At 41.3% G+C, this 14,757-nt stretch overlaps 1 protein-coding gene across 1 annotated transcript in view; it reads right to left on the bottom strand.

The window, feature by feature from the left end:
* The window catches only part of LOC132395455 (phosphatidylinositol 5-phosphate 4-kinase type-2 alpha), a 230,376-nt gene that overhangs the window by 105,300 nt on the left and 110,319 nt on the right, over nt 1-14,757 (bottom strand). Inside the window, exon 3 of the mRNA XM_059972099.1 lies at nt 7,923-8,019. Coding sequence (XP_059828082.1) covers nt 7,923-8,019 — 97 coding nt within the window. The remainder of the gene's footprint in view (nt 1-7,922; nt 8,020-14,757) is intronic.

The raw sequence follows: 14,757 nt of genomic DNA, 5'->3' as shown, positions 1-14,757 counted from the left end.
TGCTCGCAATCTCATCAAGTTTCCTGGTAATACATCAACCTGTGTCTTTCCTGTCTTCGCTATAGCTTTGGCTAAGGTGTTCTTGATTGTTTGGTTCATCCCTGAACTCTGAGAGTGGTAAGGTACGTGGAATTGTTGTTGAAGCCCCGACAGTCAGCACACTTACTTCATCACTTTCCCTGTGAAATGTGCTCCCTGATCCGAGTCCACCTGGACCAGAGTTCCCACCTTGGGAAGATTTCCTGAACTAGAATCCATGCAGTGGTGCAGTCCCGTGTTGGGCAAGCCTCTGCCCACCGGGTGAAGTGATGCATAATTACTAGACAGTAGCTTTTCCCCCTGCGTTTTGGCAGGGGCTCCGTGAACTCCAAATGGATGTTTCCCCAAGGTTCACTTGGCCGCAGTGCGGCCAATAAAACTACCAGTAGTTTTATGCAGAAATTATGCAACAGCAGCAGAATTTCTCAATTTCCCCACTTCATCCCTGGCCGCCTAACTGGAGGGTTGTGATCATGATCTGCCTTCCCTGATACATCACGACATGATATCACTGCAATAATATCTGCATCATACGTGATGGTGCCACTGCAACTCCTTCCTCCCCATGTGTCCAGCTCTCATCTGCTCCCTTTTGTCCTCCATTTTCCCTTCTCTTCTGCCTCCACCTCTTCATACAATTTTATTAAACTGGCTTCAGTCCTTTCTTCCTGCCACACTTGCAATTTCAATTTCCTCGTGCTCCTCTGCTGCCTTCTTCACACTGATGTCTGTCCATTTATTTCCTTTAAGCTCTTTATTCTCTCCATTCTGGCGACCTTTTACTTTAATTACTGTCACCTCTGCTGACAGACTCACTGCTTCCAGCAATTGTTGTATTAGGTGTCCATATTGAATACCTACTCCTGTCGAAAATACAAGTCCTCGTGGTGCCCTTGTTCTGTCATCAGATAATCATGCACCACCCAAAAGGCATACCGACTGTCTGCATGTACAGTATATTTACCTTCTGTGTCCCATTCATCTGGGAGCAAACCCTGCCCTTTCAGGCAGCACCCTCACCATGATGCAACAGCATTGTACTATCCTGGGAATAGACATCCTAATGACTTCTGCTTCCCTTCGGATGTCTATTCCCTGATAGTACCCTTATTATTTGGACAGACGCAGAAATACACTGGAAGCTGCACCTTGCCGATTTCGAAAATTTGTGACTCACTTCTTTCTGTTTTCAGTGTTTTCTTCCTACACCTGTAATGTAAGTAGCCTGCCCGGTTGTTGGCAAGAGTAGGCTAGATATCGATACTGATGCCCGTGTCAATTACAATATTGCACTTCCAGCACCCTAACAATGCTGTTGTGTACATCTGTGGGTCATCAGTGCTAGCAGTGGAAGCTGCCGTCACCTCTGTTTCTGAACTAGAAGCCATCTTTATCAGCTCTATGATCTGATCTGCACACTGATGAGATGAGAGATTGTGTATCTGCCATGACTTTCACCTGATCTTCTTTCTTAATTTTTGGATACTGCTTCCAATCATATCCCAATAGGCCACAGCCAGAGCATATCAAGTCCTTTACTGTTTTATGCCTGGTCCGGCAGTCCTTTGCTAGGTGTCCTGGTTGCTGGCACACAAAGCAAACCCTCTGTGATGTCACAGCAGCTGCATCCACTTTACGATTTCTCTTGCACTTTCTCTGGCCTACCTCAATAGCCCATAAAACTATCGCAGAGTAGGTTGACTCCACCGCCATCCCTAAATCTAACTCTTCCTGGTGGGCCTTCATCACTTTCAAGAGGACTGGGTCATCCATCCCTGGATTATCCAACCCCAAATACTCCTCATACGCTCAATATATACATTCTGCATAATCCATGGCCGTCTCATCAGCTCTTTGAATCACTGCCATTTTTGTTCCCCAGTTACTCTCACCTCCCCCCAATCACTGCCTCAATTCCTCTTTAAAAAAGCAACATCTCTCTTCACGGCTGGCATTCCTGGCAGTTGCCCATTTACCATCGCGTACCCCCGGGTCATACTGCCCCACACATTCCTCGGGCTCTTTACTTTTATCAATATCTTCAGGGTGCACCTGGTGAAATTCAACCATTTCCTCCAGGCTGCGCCACATTTCCAAATTCCCACATGCGAATTTAAGTGAGGGCAACTCTGACAAAATGCTCTGTTTCTCCCTAGGGGTGAAGGGCTTATGAATGGTCGTAATCAGAGTCAAGGACTGGCTTGGATCATCAGGGTTCTCAACATGACGTTGCCTGACCTCAATATGTGCCATCCTGACAGATAGATCTGGGTAAAAGCTCTCCCTGAAATATCTCCACACAAACTCCCACACTATGCAAAATATACAAGAAAGGTACCAGCTGAACAGTACACACTTAAAACTGCGGGGTAAGTACTTGGGAACCTGCCACTTTTTTGTGCCTGAACTCATGATGTCTATTGTATTCCTTTGAATCGCACTCGTAAAACGCACAGGCTAAAATGCAGCTCCCAGAACGACTGTACATGGCCCCACTGGCATCCCGAGCCTTCAATAATCACCCTTCGTAACTGGTGGCTGTTTCACCAAATTAACACACAACGTTTTGTCTCTTACATAAACACACATGCATATGCATGCACTACTTTTATCTCTACCAGTGCAGCTCTCCATGTTCATGATACCTCGCATTCCCATGTCCCACCGACCCAAAAGATCCTAGTGTGATTGCTACTGTTAAAAATGCTCACCCACTTAAACTGCTAAGATCACGGGCCACATGACTGGTTGCACCCAGCACAGCTGGCTCACAGGTTATAACATCCAACCAAAGTTTCTTATGAACATAGGGATATATATTCTATCTGGCAAGAAGTTTTACATTTTAGACAGTAGACAGTAGGTGCAGGAGTAGGCCATTTGGCCCTTCTAGCCAGCACTGCCATTCACTGTGATCATGGCTGATCATACACAATCAGTACCCCGTTCCTGCCCTCTCCCTATATCCGTTGACCACACTATCTATAAGATCTCTATCTAACTCTCTCTTGAATGCATCCAGAGACTTGGCCTCCACTGCCTTCTGGGGCAGAGCATTCCACATATCCACCACTCTCTGGGTGAAAAAGTTTTTCCGCATCTCTCTTCTAAATGGCCTACCCCTTATTCTTAAACTGTGGCCTCTAGTTTTGGACTCACCCATCAGCGGGAACATGCTTCCTGCCTCCAGCGTGTCCAATCCCTTAATAATCTTGTATGTTTCAATCAGATCCCCTCTCATCCTTCTAAATTCCAGTGTATTCAAGCCCAGTCGCTCCAATCTTTCAACATATGACAGTCCCGCCATTCCGGGAATTAACCTTGTGAAACTGCACTGCACTCCCTCAATAGCAAGAATGTCCTTCCTCAAATTTGGAGACCAAAACTGCACACAATACTCCAGGTGGGGTCTCACCAGGGCCCTGTACAGCTGTAGAAGGACCTCTTTACTCCTATACTCAATTTCTCTTGTTATAAAAGCCAGCATGCCATTAGCTTTCTTCACTGCCTGCTGTACCTGCATGCTTGCTTTCATTGACTGATGTACAAGAACACCTAGATCTCATTGTACTTCCCCTTTTCCTAATTTGACTCCATTTAGATAGTAATCTGCCTTCCTGTTCTTGCCACCAAAGTGGATAACCTCACATTTATCCACATTAAACTGCATCTGCCATACATTTGCCCACTCACCCAACTTGTCCAAGTCACCCTGCATTCTCATAGCATCCTCCTGACATTTCACACTGCCACCCAGCTTTGTGTCATCAGCAAATTTGCTAATGTTACTTTTAATCCTTTCATCTAAATCATTAATGTATATTGTAAACAGCTGCGGTCCCAGCACCGAACCTTGTGGTACCCCACTGGTCACAGCCTGCCATTCCGAAAGGGACCCGTTAATCACTACTCATTGTTTCCTGTCAGCCAGCTGATTTTCAATCCATGTCAGTACTCTGCCCCCAATACTATGTGCCCTAATTTTGCCCACTAATCTCCTATGTGGGACTTTATCAAAAGCTTTCTGGAAGTCCAGGTACACTACATCTACTGGCTCTCCCTTGTCCATTTTCATAGTTACATCCTCAAAAAAACTCCAGAAGATTAGTCCAGCATGATTTTCCCTTCATAAATCCATGCTGACTAGGACTGATCCTTCTACTGCTATCCAAATGTGTCATAATTTCCTCCTTTATAATTGACTCCAGCACCTTTCCCACCACTGACGTCAGGCTAACCGGTCTATAATTCCCTGTTTTCTCTCTCCCTCCTTTCTTGAAAAGTGGGACAACATTAGCCACCCTCCAATCAGCAGGAACTGTTCCTGAATCTATAGAACATTGGAAAATGAATACCAATGCATCCACGATTTCTAGAGCCACCTCTTTAAGTACCCTGGGATGCAGACCATCAGGTCCCGGGGACTTCAGCCTTCAGACACAACAGTCTATCCAACACAGTTTCTTGCCCAATATAAATTTCCTTCAGTTCATCCTTTACCCTAGTTCCTTTGGCCACTATTACATCTGGGATATTGTTTGTGTCTTCCCTAGTGAAGACAGATGCAAAGTAACTGTTCAACTCGTCTGCCATTACCTTGTTCCCCATAATAAATTCACCCGTTTCTGTCTTCAATGGCCCAATTTTGGTCTTAACTATTTTTTTGCTATTCACATACCTAAAGAACCTTTTACTATCCTCCTTTATATTCTTGGCTAGTTTACCTTCGTACCTCATTTTTTCTTGGCGTATTGCCTTTTTTGTTATCTTCTGTTGCTCTTTAAAAGCTTCCCAGTCCTCCAGTTTCCCACTCACCTTTGCTATGTTATACTTCTTCTCTTTTATTTTTATACTGCCCCTTACTTCCCTCGTCAGCCACGGCCGCCCCTTACTCCCCTTAGGATCTTTCTTCCTCTTTGGAATGAACTGATCCTGCACCTTCTGCATTATTCTCAGCAATACTTGCCATTTCTGTTCCACTGTCTTCCCTGCTAAGGTATTGTTCCGTTGAACTTTGGCCAGCTCCTCCCTCATAGCTCCATATTTCCCTTTGTTCAACTGTAATACTGACACATCCGATTTTCCCTTCTCCTTCTCAAATTGTAGGTTAAAACATATCATATTATGGTCACTACCTCCTAATGGTTCCTATACCTCGAAGTCCCTGATCAAATCTGGTTCATTGCACAACACTAAATCTAGAATTGCCTTCTCCCTGGTAGGCTCCAGTACAAGCTGTTCTAAGAATCCATCTCGGAGGCACTCCACAAACTCCCTTCCTTGGGGTCCAGTACCATTCTGATTCTCCCAGTCTACTTGCATGTTGAAATCCCTCATGACAACTGTATCATTACCTTTGCGACATGCCAATTTTAACTCTTCATTCAACTTACACCCTACATCCAGACTGCTGTTGGGGGCCTGTAGATAACTCCCATTAGGGTTTTTCTACCCTTAGAATTTCTCAGTTCTATCCATACTGATTCTACACCCCCGATTCTGTGTCCCCCCCTCGCAAGGGACTGAATATCATTCTTCACCAACAGAGCCACCCCAGCCCCTCTGCCAGTCAGTCTGTCCTTTTGCTTGACAAGTTATTTTTATGTTAAAATCTTCTCTGCAATTTTAGTAGATTTCTTCAAATGCATTGCTTTGCCCCAATGCTTTTGTATAATTTCCAGCAAATAACATAACTATAGCATCAAATTCATTTTGTGGTGATTTTATTTCTGTGTTCATTTTGGCTTACATCTTCCATGATATTACTTGGTATTGAGACGGTTCTCAAAGCACTTAGGCAAAAAGAAATCAAAACTGCAGTCTAATCATTCTAAAATGGAGAAAAAATATCTTTCAATTCATGCTCAGATACAATAGCCTACAAAATCTCGTTAAGATAACGTGGAAAATTTTTCAAACAATATTCAATGATATTATTCTCCAGACAAGAAATAACTTGCTATTCTTCTCAAAGAGTGCAAGTTAAACTAAACAAGAATTGCAAAGGGGCAAAACAATTGATCACTCAAATTTATGACTGAGCAAACCCAAATGAGTCAGAAAGAACACATCTGAGTCTTAAAAATTATCATGACCCTGTTGAATACATATTCTGCTTTTACCATGTTTTTCTAAGCACTCTTCCATTCTGGACTGCTGTTCACATTTCCACAGTGAAATTGTGATATGAGCACTTATGACCCCAAAGTGGCTGATCTCCTGTACAGAAACTTCAAAATAGAAAAAAAAGCAATTGACAAAACTATTGTCAGTCAAAAATGGATACTTAGCAAAAGAAGGAATATTAGAAAGTCTAACCATAAACTTTGTAATAGAGGTATTTATTAATTATGGTCCTAGCAAGTGGCAGAGTGGCAGAGAGACCACTTTAGGTGGAAATTCTACCATCGCATAGCTGATAATACAGTTGTCAATGGTGGACCACAGTACACAGTACAAGAGTCTGGAAGTTGAATAAATCTTAGGGTGTTGTAAATGTCAAGGTTACAGAGACGGTAGATGGGTGTGGCACAAGAGACACAAAACCACCTCAACAATGACAATTTCATAATTAGATAATAATAGATCAGCTGCAGGTGGTTGGGGAACTGATTCAGGAAGACTTGGTTCAACATAACCAATGGGTTTTACATGAGATCAAATTTCTGGGCTGATTGGTACAGAATTAACTGAAATATACAAGAACAATATTGGTAGTCACTGATTACTGATCGTTTATTTAATTGTTCATTTTATTGCATGCTAATGATAGTGTTTGGTTTTTCTTTCAATTATTATTTTGCAAATGAAGTTTTAAAAAAAACATTGCATAGGTTGAAACCATTACGTCTGTAGATAAGTATCCTTTGTTAGTTTCACTTTGTTATGTTAAAAAAATTTCTTTAAAAGAATGAAATGCTGAAATTAACAGATTATCATCCTAAGTGCTTTGAAGTAGAATTTGTCCCAACTGTAAAGTGATATTTGCTATGGAAATGAAGGGCCATTGCTGATCCTGATCATTTTGCTAGCCTCTCTGATTCAGTAAATTCTGTGAAGTTGTGTTACCAATAAACAAACCCAAATTGCAAAAGATCATTGGCTAAAGAGTGGACTTTGGCCCTAACCCATTCTTTTATTGAGCACAGTTACAAACAGTACCATGGAAATTGCTCTGTGGCGCTTGTATAGTTATAACACTAAAATAAGACAAAATAATCCAGAAATGTCAGGACCATCAAGTTAATTGTGCACAATGCAGTATTAAACCAAACACACTGCAAATTATATAATGTCAGTGTACTGCAGTCACTATATCAAAACTTTCAAGAATATTACTGTTTGCAAGGTTGGAAAGTTGCAAAGAGAGAAGCAGCATTTTACATGAACACCTTCAGATTCTCTAGCTCTGCAATTTCTAAACTGTCAATATTGTTTTGAAAATTACGTATATTTAGATACATGCTGAATCAATAGTTAACAATGAGATATTCAATAAATTTAAGAATTTCACTATTTATTCAATGCAAATACTATTCACATGTTATTACCATATTGTTTTTCCTCACATGCAGGTATCGAGAAATTAATTGCTAAATTAAAATTAATTGATCATTGGTAAAACTAATGATCAATACTGCTTCATGGTTCTGTGATGAACCGATAGGGTCTTCAGCACCGAAGATCACTTTTAACCTTAGAATAAATAGCTTCCAAGTCAGCCAATTAGCAGTTGCCTTGTGATTGATGTACAGTTTCATTAAGCATTCTCTGCATAAAATATTTAATCAAGTGGAGAGATCAAAGAAAATCTATCTTTTTCCAACCTAATTTATTAAATGGCAACCTTGTCAAAAGTGTTAAATTAATGCAAAGTGACCTACCTGGAAATCCTGATCATCAATGGCAAACCTCTCTCTCAAATTTCGGAAGACCATAGGGCAGTATTCCTTAAACTTAAAGTGACTGGGCATGTTCTCCCTGGTAAGTAAAACAAGATCTCTTAGTTTGCATTCTATTTACAATACAGTTGGCCTTCCTTATGCGCGAATTCAACCAACCGTGAAGCAAGGAAACCCGGAAGTGCTCTTCCAGCACTTGTTGTTCTAGCATGTACAGACTTTTTTTCTTGTCATTATTCCCTAAACAATGCAGTATAACAACTAGTTTATATAGAATTTACATTGTATTAGGTATTATAAGTAATATAGAGATGATTTAAAGTATACGGGAGGATGTGCGTAGGTTATTGTGGATCCAGATTGAAAAAAAGTCAGAAGTTCCCTTACCAAGTAAGTTGGAACAGGTACATCTGGTATTATTTAGCATCAGTTAGTCAAACATTTGTCTTAGTATATAGAATATATTTTACCTTTCTATGCATATAAAACACTTAAGAACATATGTTTCAGTGCTGGGCTCCGGAACGGAAGTTCCCGAGTTCGAACCAGTGACAGATCGCTCCCTAACGCGCTCTCCACTGTGCCAGGTTGATGTGGAGGATCAAAAACCCAAAACCCAATAATTAAACCACTGCGTTGCTTAGTAATAATTATAGCTTTCATCAGGGCAGGGCCTCTCTCACTTTATCCTTTAAAGTTGTTCCGATCATTGACCGACTGTAGCCTAACGCTTTTCCAATGACCGATGACATTTCACCTCTTTCCGATTGCTTTAATGTTTCCACTTTATTTTCAATCGTGATTGTGATTATTTTCGTGAACAGAAACACTGCGGATTCAGAGCTCCGCCGCTGGGTCCTAATGTCCACCACATTAGACAGGTTAAATAAGGTCTGGGGTGCTGCTGGGTCCTAAGGTCCACATTAAGACATGTTGAATAAGGGACCTGAGCATCTGCGCTTTTTGGTATCTGCGAGGGGTCCCGGAACCAATCCCTTGCGGATAAAGAGGGCCGACTGTTTCTACTAGCAAAGTCATTCCAATTCATGACAAGGGAAAAGTAGACTTATAAGAAATGATGCGGTATTGATAAAGACACTGTAAATATCCCCAAGAAACAGACGGACTAATTTTAAATAAAAAAAGAGAGGAAATTCTAAAAATCCCAATCACAACGGATAAGATGTTAGAGGAAGTCAAGTGATATGTGCAAAATCAGAATGTCCTCATCACAATGTGCTTCCATACAAAGAACAAGTACAAAGTAAATTTATTATCAAAGTACATTCATGTTACCATATACAACCCTGGGATTCTTCTTGTAGGTATTCAAAGTTAATATAAGAAGCACAATAGAATCAATGAAAGACCCTACCCAACAGGAAGGGCAAACAACCAATATGCATAAGTCAACAAATGTACAAAAACTAATAGAAGAAAAATATTAATAAATAAACAATAATTATCAAGAGCATGAGATGAAGAGTCTTTGAAAATGAGTTCATAGGATTTGGGAACAGTTCAGTGATGGGACAAGAAAAGTTGAGTGAAATTATCCCCTCTGGTTCGAGAGCCTGATGGTTGAGGAGTAGTAACTGTTCTTAAACCTTACATACACAACGCTGGAAGAACTCAGCAGGTCAGGCAGCATCTGTGAGAAAAAAGTAGCCAACGTTTTGGACCGAGACCCTTCATCAGGTACGGGGAGGGGGGGAGAGGGCCAGAGCCCAGTAATAGAGATAGGGGAGGGTATAGGGCCTAGAGGCGCCAGGTGGAAAACCAATCAGAGGAAAGATAAAGGGGGAGGGAGAGGGGATAAGCATGAAAGAACTGCAGAGATAAAGAAGCAGAAAGTTAAAAGGGGAGAGAGGCAGAGAGGGACCTGGGATAGGGGAAGGGGGAGGGGGAGGGAATTACCGGAAATTGGAGAATTCAATGTTCATACCACCAGGCTGGAGGCTACCCAGACGGTAGATGAGGTGTTGCTCCTCCAGCCTGAGTTTGGCCTCATCATGGCAGTAGAGGAGGCCATGTATAGATATATCTAGATGGGAGTGAGAGGCAGAGTTGAAGTGGGTGGCAACCGGGAGGTCCTGTCTATTGTGACGGACGGATGGCGAGACCCAACGCAGATTGGGGGACCGTTTCGTCAAGCACCTACACTCCGTCCATCACAATAGACAGGACCTCCCGGAAGTAAGGAAGTTGCTGAGTGGAACTAGCTGGGAGGAATGAAGGGCAGGTGGAACTAGGTAGCACAGGAGAACCAGTAGGAGCAACAAAAAGATCACAGGGAATGTGGGTTACCTGAAATTGGAACACTCAACATTCATACTATTGGGTTGTAGACTACTGAGGTGGAAAATGAGATGCTGTTCTCCCTGTCTGTCCTCAGCCTGGCAATGAAAAGCCAAAGACCGAGTGTGGGAATAGGAAGGGGAACTGAAATGCTGTGGATCAGAAGATCAGGATAATCACTATGTAAAGACCATATTGTAGATGTTCTACAAAACTGATGCGTGGTCTTTACTTGGCCTCAATGACACAGAGGAGGTGAGGAGGCATTCAATACAGTAGATGAGGATGGAGGAGGTGCATGTGTGTCTTTGTTTGACCTGGAAGAGATGATTGGGTCCATGGATGGTGATGAGGGAGGAGGAGCATGGACAAGTGTTACCCTTCCTATGGTTGCAGGAGATACACCGTAGCACAGAGAAGGATCGATGAGTAAACCAGGAATCAATGAAAGCAGAAAGGTGTGGGGAGGGAAAGATGTGGCTGGTGGCTGGAACCAATTACAACTGGTGGAAATGGACGGGGATGATGTGCTGGATGCAAAGTTTGGTAGTGTGAAAGATGTAGATCATCAGAATCCTGTCTCTTTGTTGCCTAGATGAGGGAGGGCAAAAGCATAAGTTTGGGAAATTGAGAAAATGCAATTGAGGGCTCCACCAACTACAGTTGAGGGGAAAGCATGTTTCTGGAAGGAGGAGGGCATTTTGGAAGGGGTCCTGGGGTAGATAACCCCTACTTGAGAGTTGCAGAAATGAAGAGTCCAAGGGGAAAAAGTGATGGAGATTAGGTGTGTTCATGGTAGCTGTCAGTGGATTTATAGTAATATCACTGCTTAGTCTGTCCCCAGCAATAGAAAATGTGATTGTGTCAGTACTGTTAGTGGGAGGAAAGCTCATCATGATTTAGAAAGGCAGGTTAATTATTAGTATGTAGAAACTTATCATGGAAAATTTAAAGAAAGTTCATGCATATACAAGTTTTAATATAAAACAGCTGTCCCTTTGGAAGATTGCATGTTGCAGTGAATTAATTACATCAACTTTCATCCTTTAAAACAAAAATATTCACAAAAAATTAAGGCTAGGATTTGATCTCAGCATATCGGGCAACATCTATGGAGGGAAACAAAGAGTCACTATTTCCCATGAAACCTTTCGGCTGGACTCAAAGTTCAGATGAAATGTCGACCCAGAATATCAACTGCCCATATCCCTCCGTTGATGCTGCCTGAATCTGCTGAGTTCCTCCATCATCTTGCTGTAGGAGTAGGGAGCCATGGATGGTGAGGGATATGAAGGCCCTAGCCAAGATAAAGAAGGCATGAGCCTAGTGTAGGCAGCTGGGATCAAGTGAGTTCCTGGAGTATAGGGGATGCAGGCATTGACTCAAGAAGGAAATCAGGAAGACAAAAAAAAGGGTCATAAGATAATTTTGGCAGAGAAGATTAAAGAAAATCCTAAGAGATTTAATAAATATATTATGGAAAAAGCAGTAGTTAGAGTGAGAATAGGGCCCTTCAAAAACTAAATAGGACGTTATCATGAGGAGCCAGAGGAGATCGGTGATGTCCTTAATGAATATTTCTCATCTGTTTATACCATGGAGAAAGACATGAAAAGTAAATGGAGAAGTCTTGGGCATAGTGTAGCTTAAAATTTAGGAGGTGCTGGATGATTTAAAAGGTATGAAGGTAAAAATATCTCCAGTGTCTGATGATGTACATTCAAAGTTCGAAGTAAAATTTATTATCAGAGTACATACATGTCACTACATACAACCTTGAGATTCTTTTTTCTGTGGGTATACCTGGTATACTTATATAACAGGAACTGTAAACAGAATCTGTAAACTGTGAACAAAATGTGCTAATGGAAATAATAAATAAATAGCAATAAATAATGAGCATGAAATAACAAGATAAAAGAATCCTTAAATGAGTGCAGTCATCTCCTTTTGTTTAAGAGCCTAATGGTTGAGGGGTAGTCACTGTTCTTGAACCTGGTGGTGAGTCCTGAGGCAGACGGGTCCCCGGCTGAGAAATCTGCATCATTATCAGCATGTGAGGTATTGGTAGATGGGAGATCAGTGAATATTGTGCCTTCATTTAAGGAGGGCAGCAAAAAAAATCCTGGGAACTACAGACCAGAAAGGATTCTGAGGGTATAAGACATACATACATCTGAAAAGATAAGGGTTAATTAAGGGTAATCAGTGTGGCTTTGTGCATGAAAAATCAGATGTTAAGATTTTTTTTTGAGTTTTTTGATTTTGTGACCCAGAAAGCCAACGAGGAATGGCGGTCAATGTGTTTTATATGAACTTCAGTAAGGCCTTTGATAGGTTCTAAACAGTAGGCTGCTCTGGGAGGTTAAACCCATTTGGAATCCATGGAGAGCTAGCTAATTGCATACACAGTTGGCTTGGTGGTGGAAAACAGAAGGTGATGCTGGAAAAAAAATAAAAACACAAAAAGCTGGCAGAACTCAGCAGGCCAGACAGCATCTATAGGAGGAGGTAGTGATGACATTTCGGGCCAAAACCCTTCATCAGAAGTGACGACGTTTTGGGCCGAAACCCTTGTGGAAGATTGTTTCTCAGCTGGAAGCCCATGACTAGCGCTGTGCTGTCATTGTTTGTCATCTGTATCAACAACTTCAATAAAAATACATTTAAGGCTTGGTTAATAAGTAGTTTGCAGATGCCACCAAAATTGGTGTATAATGGAAGATGAAGAAAGATAACAAAAATTACAGGGGTATCTTCCCCTGTTCAGCTGAGGAATGGCAATTGGAGTTTAATTCAGATAAGTGTGAGATGTTATATTTTGGTCAAATCAAAGTAGGACTTTCACAGGGATTGGCAGGACCCCAGGGAGTGCTGCTGGACAGAGGATCTTGGCAAACAAGTACATGGTTCCCTGAAAGTGAATATAAACAGGATGGTGGAGGATTTTGGCACATTGGCCTTCATAAGTCAGGACACTGAGTATATATGTTGGCAGATTGTGATGCGGTTGTACACGAAACTGACAAGGATGTACTTAGAGTATTGTGTTCAATTCTGATTGCCCTGCTATTGGAACAAAGCCATTAAATTGGAAAGAGTACAAACAAGAATTACAGAGACATTGCCAGGTCCTAAGGGACTAAGTTATAAGGGCAGGACAGACAGGCTAGGACTTTACTCCTTAGAGCACAAGAGACTGAGAGATGACCTTCTAATGGTGTATAAAATCATGAGAGGTATAGATCGAGTGAATGAGCTCTGTCTTTTTCTCAGGTTGGGGAATCAAGAATTAGAGAGCATAGGTTTAAGGTGAGAGGAGAAAGTTTTATTAGGAACTTGAGGGGCAACATTTTTTCAACAAAAGGTTGTACCTATGTGGAATAAGTTGCCTCAGGAAATGGTTGAGGCAGATACAATAACAACTTCTGAAAGTGAATTGGACATGCTTTGGAAAGGTTTAGAATGTTAATGGTCTAGCTTGGATGCAGCAGTTTGGTAGGCATGGAGCAGTTGGGCTGAAAGGCCTGATTTTGGGTTGTATAACTCCGTGATTCTATGTGCAGTCCCTTGTCCCTCCACGATTTGCATCTGTTCTGAAACTTCTACAAAATTGAAGCAGAAAATCTGTCAATGTTTTTGAAAGCTGTTGAGTTCTTGTCATATTCTGGAATTTTATCAGCTACAATTTCAGCTGTCAAATAACCCTAATTCTGACAATCAAGAATTCCTTTGGACACCTGTTTTTGATCATTTTAGAGCGCTCTTCAGTCCTCCATCCACTAGTTTCTGCTCCACCTAAAAGCACTCTTGGACTGTACAGCCACCATTCTGCAATCTGTTATTGCTTTTTCTCTTGTATGTTTTGAATGACCCGTCTGGGTAGCATGCAACCAAAAGCTCTTTGTTGCATTTCGGTATACATGACCGAATTGATCAAGTAATTACCTGTCATTCTGTTGTTCAATACCTCATTTTTAAATCTTTCCCAAGAGATCAAGTCAACTAAATACATGTCACAGTTTTAAATTGAAACAAAAAATACTGCAAAGGTTATCAAATGCTCTCCGGCTTTCAGTGATATAATAAGCATCTATATTTTTGTTTGTCAATAAGTTTGAGATCTCAACAACCTATCAGAAGCCAAATTAAGTAAAGAGTACTTGTGAGTGATTGAAAATATATTTTAAAAATGCTGTATACCCAGCATAAACATAAAAAATTCTGCAGATACCGGAAATCCAGAGCAACACACACAAAAAGCCAGAGGAACTCAATAAGTAAGGCAGCATCTATGGAAATGAATAACATTTGGTGTTTCAGGCCAAGACCTTTCTTCTTTCATCCTTCCTGTAATTCTTCATTACAAGTGTTCAGGAATGGATTTATTACCCAATCTGCAATTTAGATCAAGGGAAAACCCTGAAATCTCGCTGACATGTCTCTCTGACAGCATACTTGAAGATTATCATCTTTTTCTTCCAACTTGGAGAGGCACAAATATTGGTAAAGGTCGTGA

The sequence above is a fragment of the Hypanus sabinus genome, chromosome 6 (assembly GCF_030144855.1).
Source record: "Hypanus sabinus isolate sHypSab1 chromosome 6, sHypSab1.hap1, whole genome shotgun sequence".
NCBI classification, from domain to species: Eukaryota; Metazoa; Chordata; class Chondrichthyes; order Myliobatiformes; family Dasyatidae; genus Hypanus; species Hypanus sabinus.
This window is presented reverse-complemented; position numbering and strand designations above follow the sequence as displayed.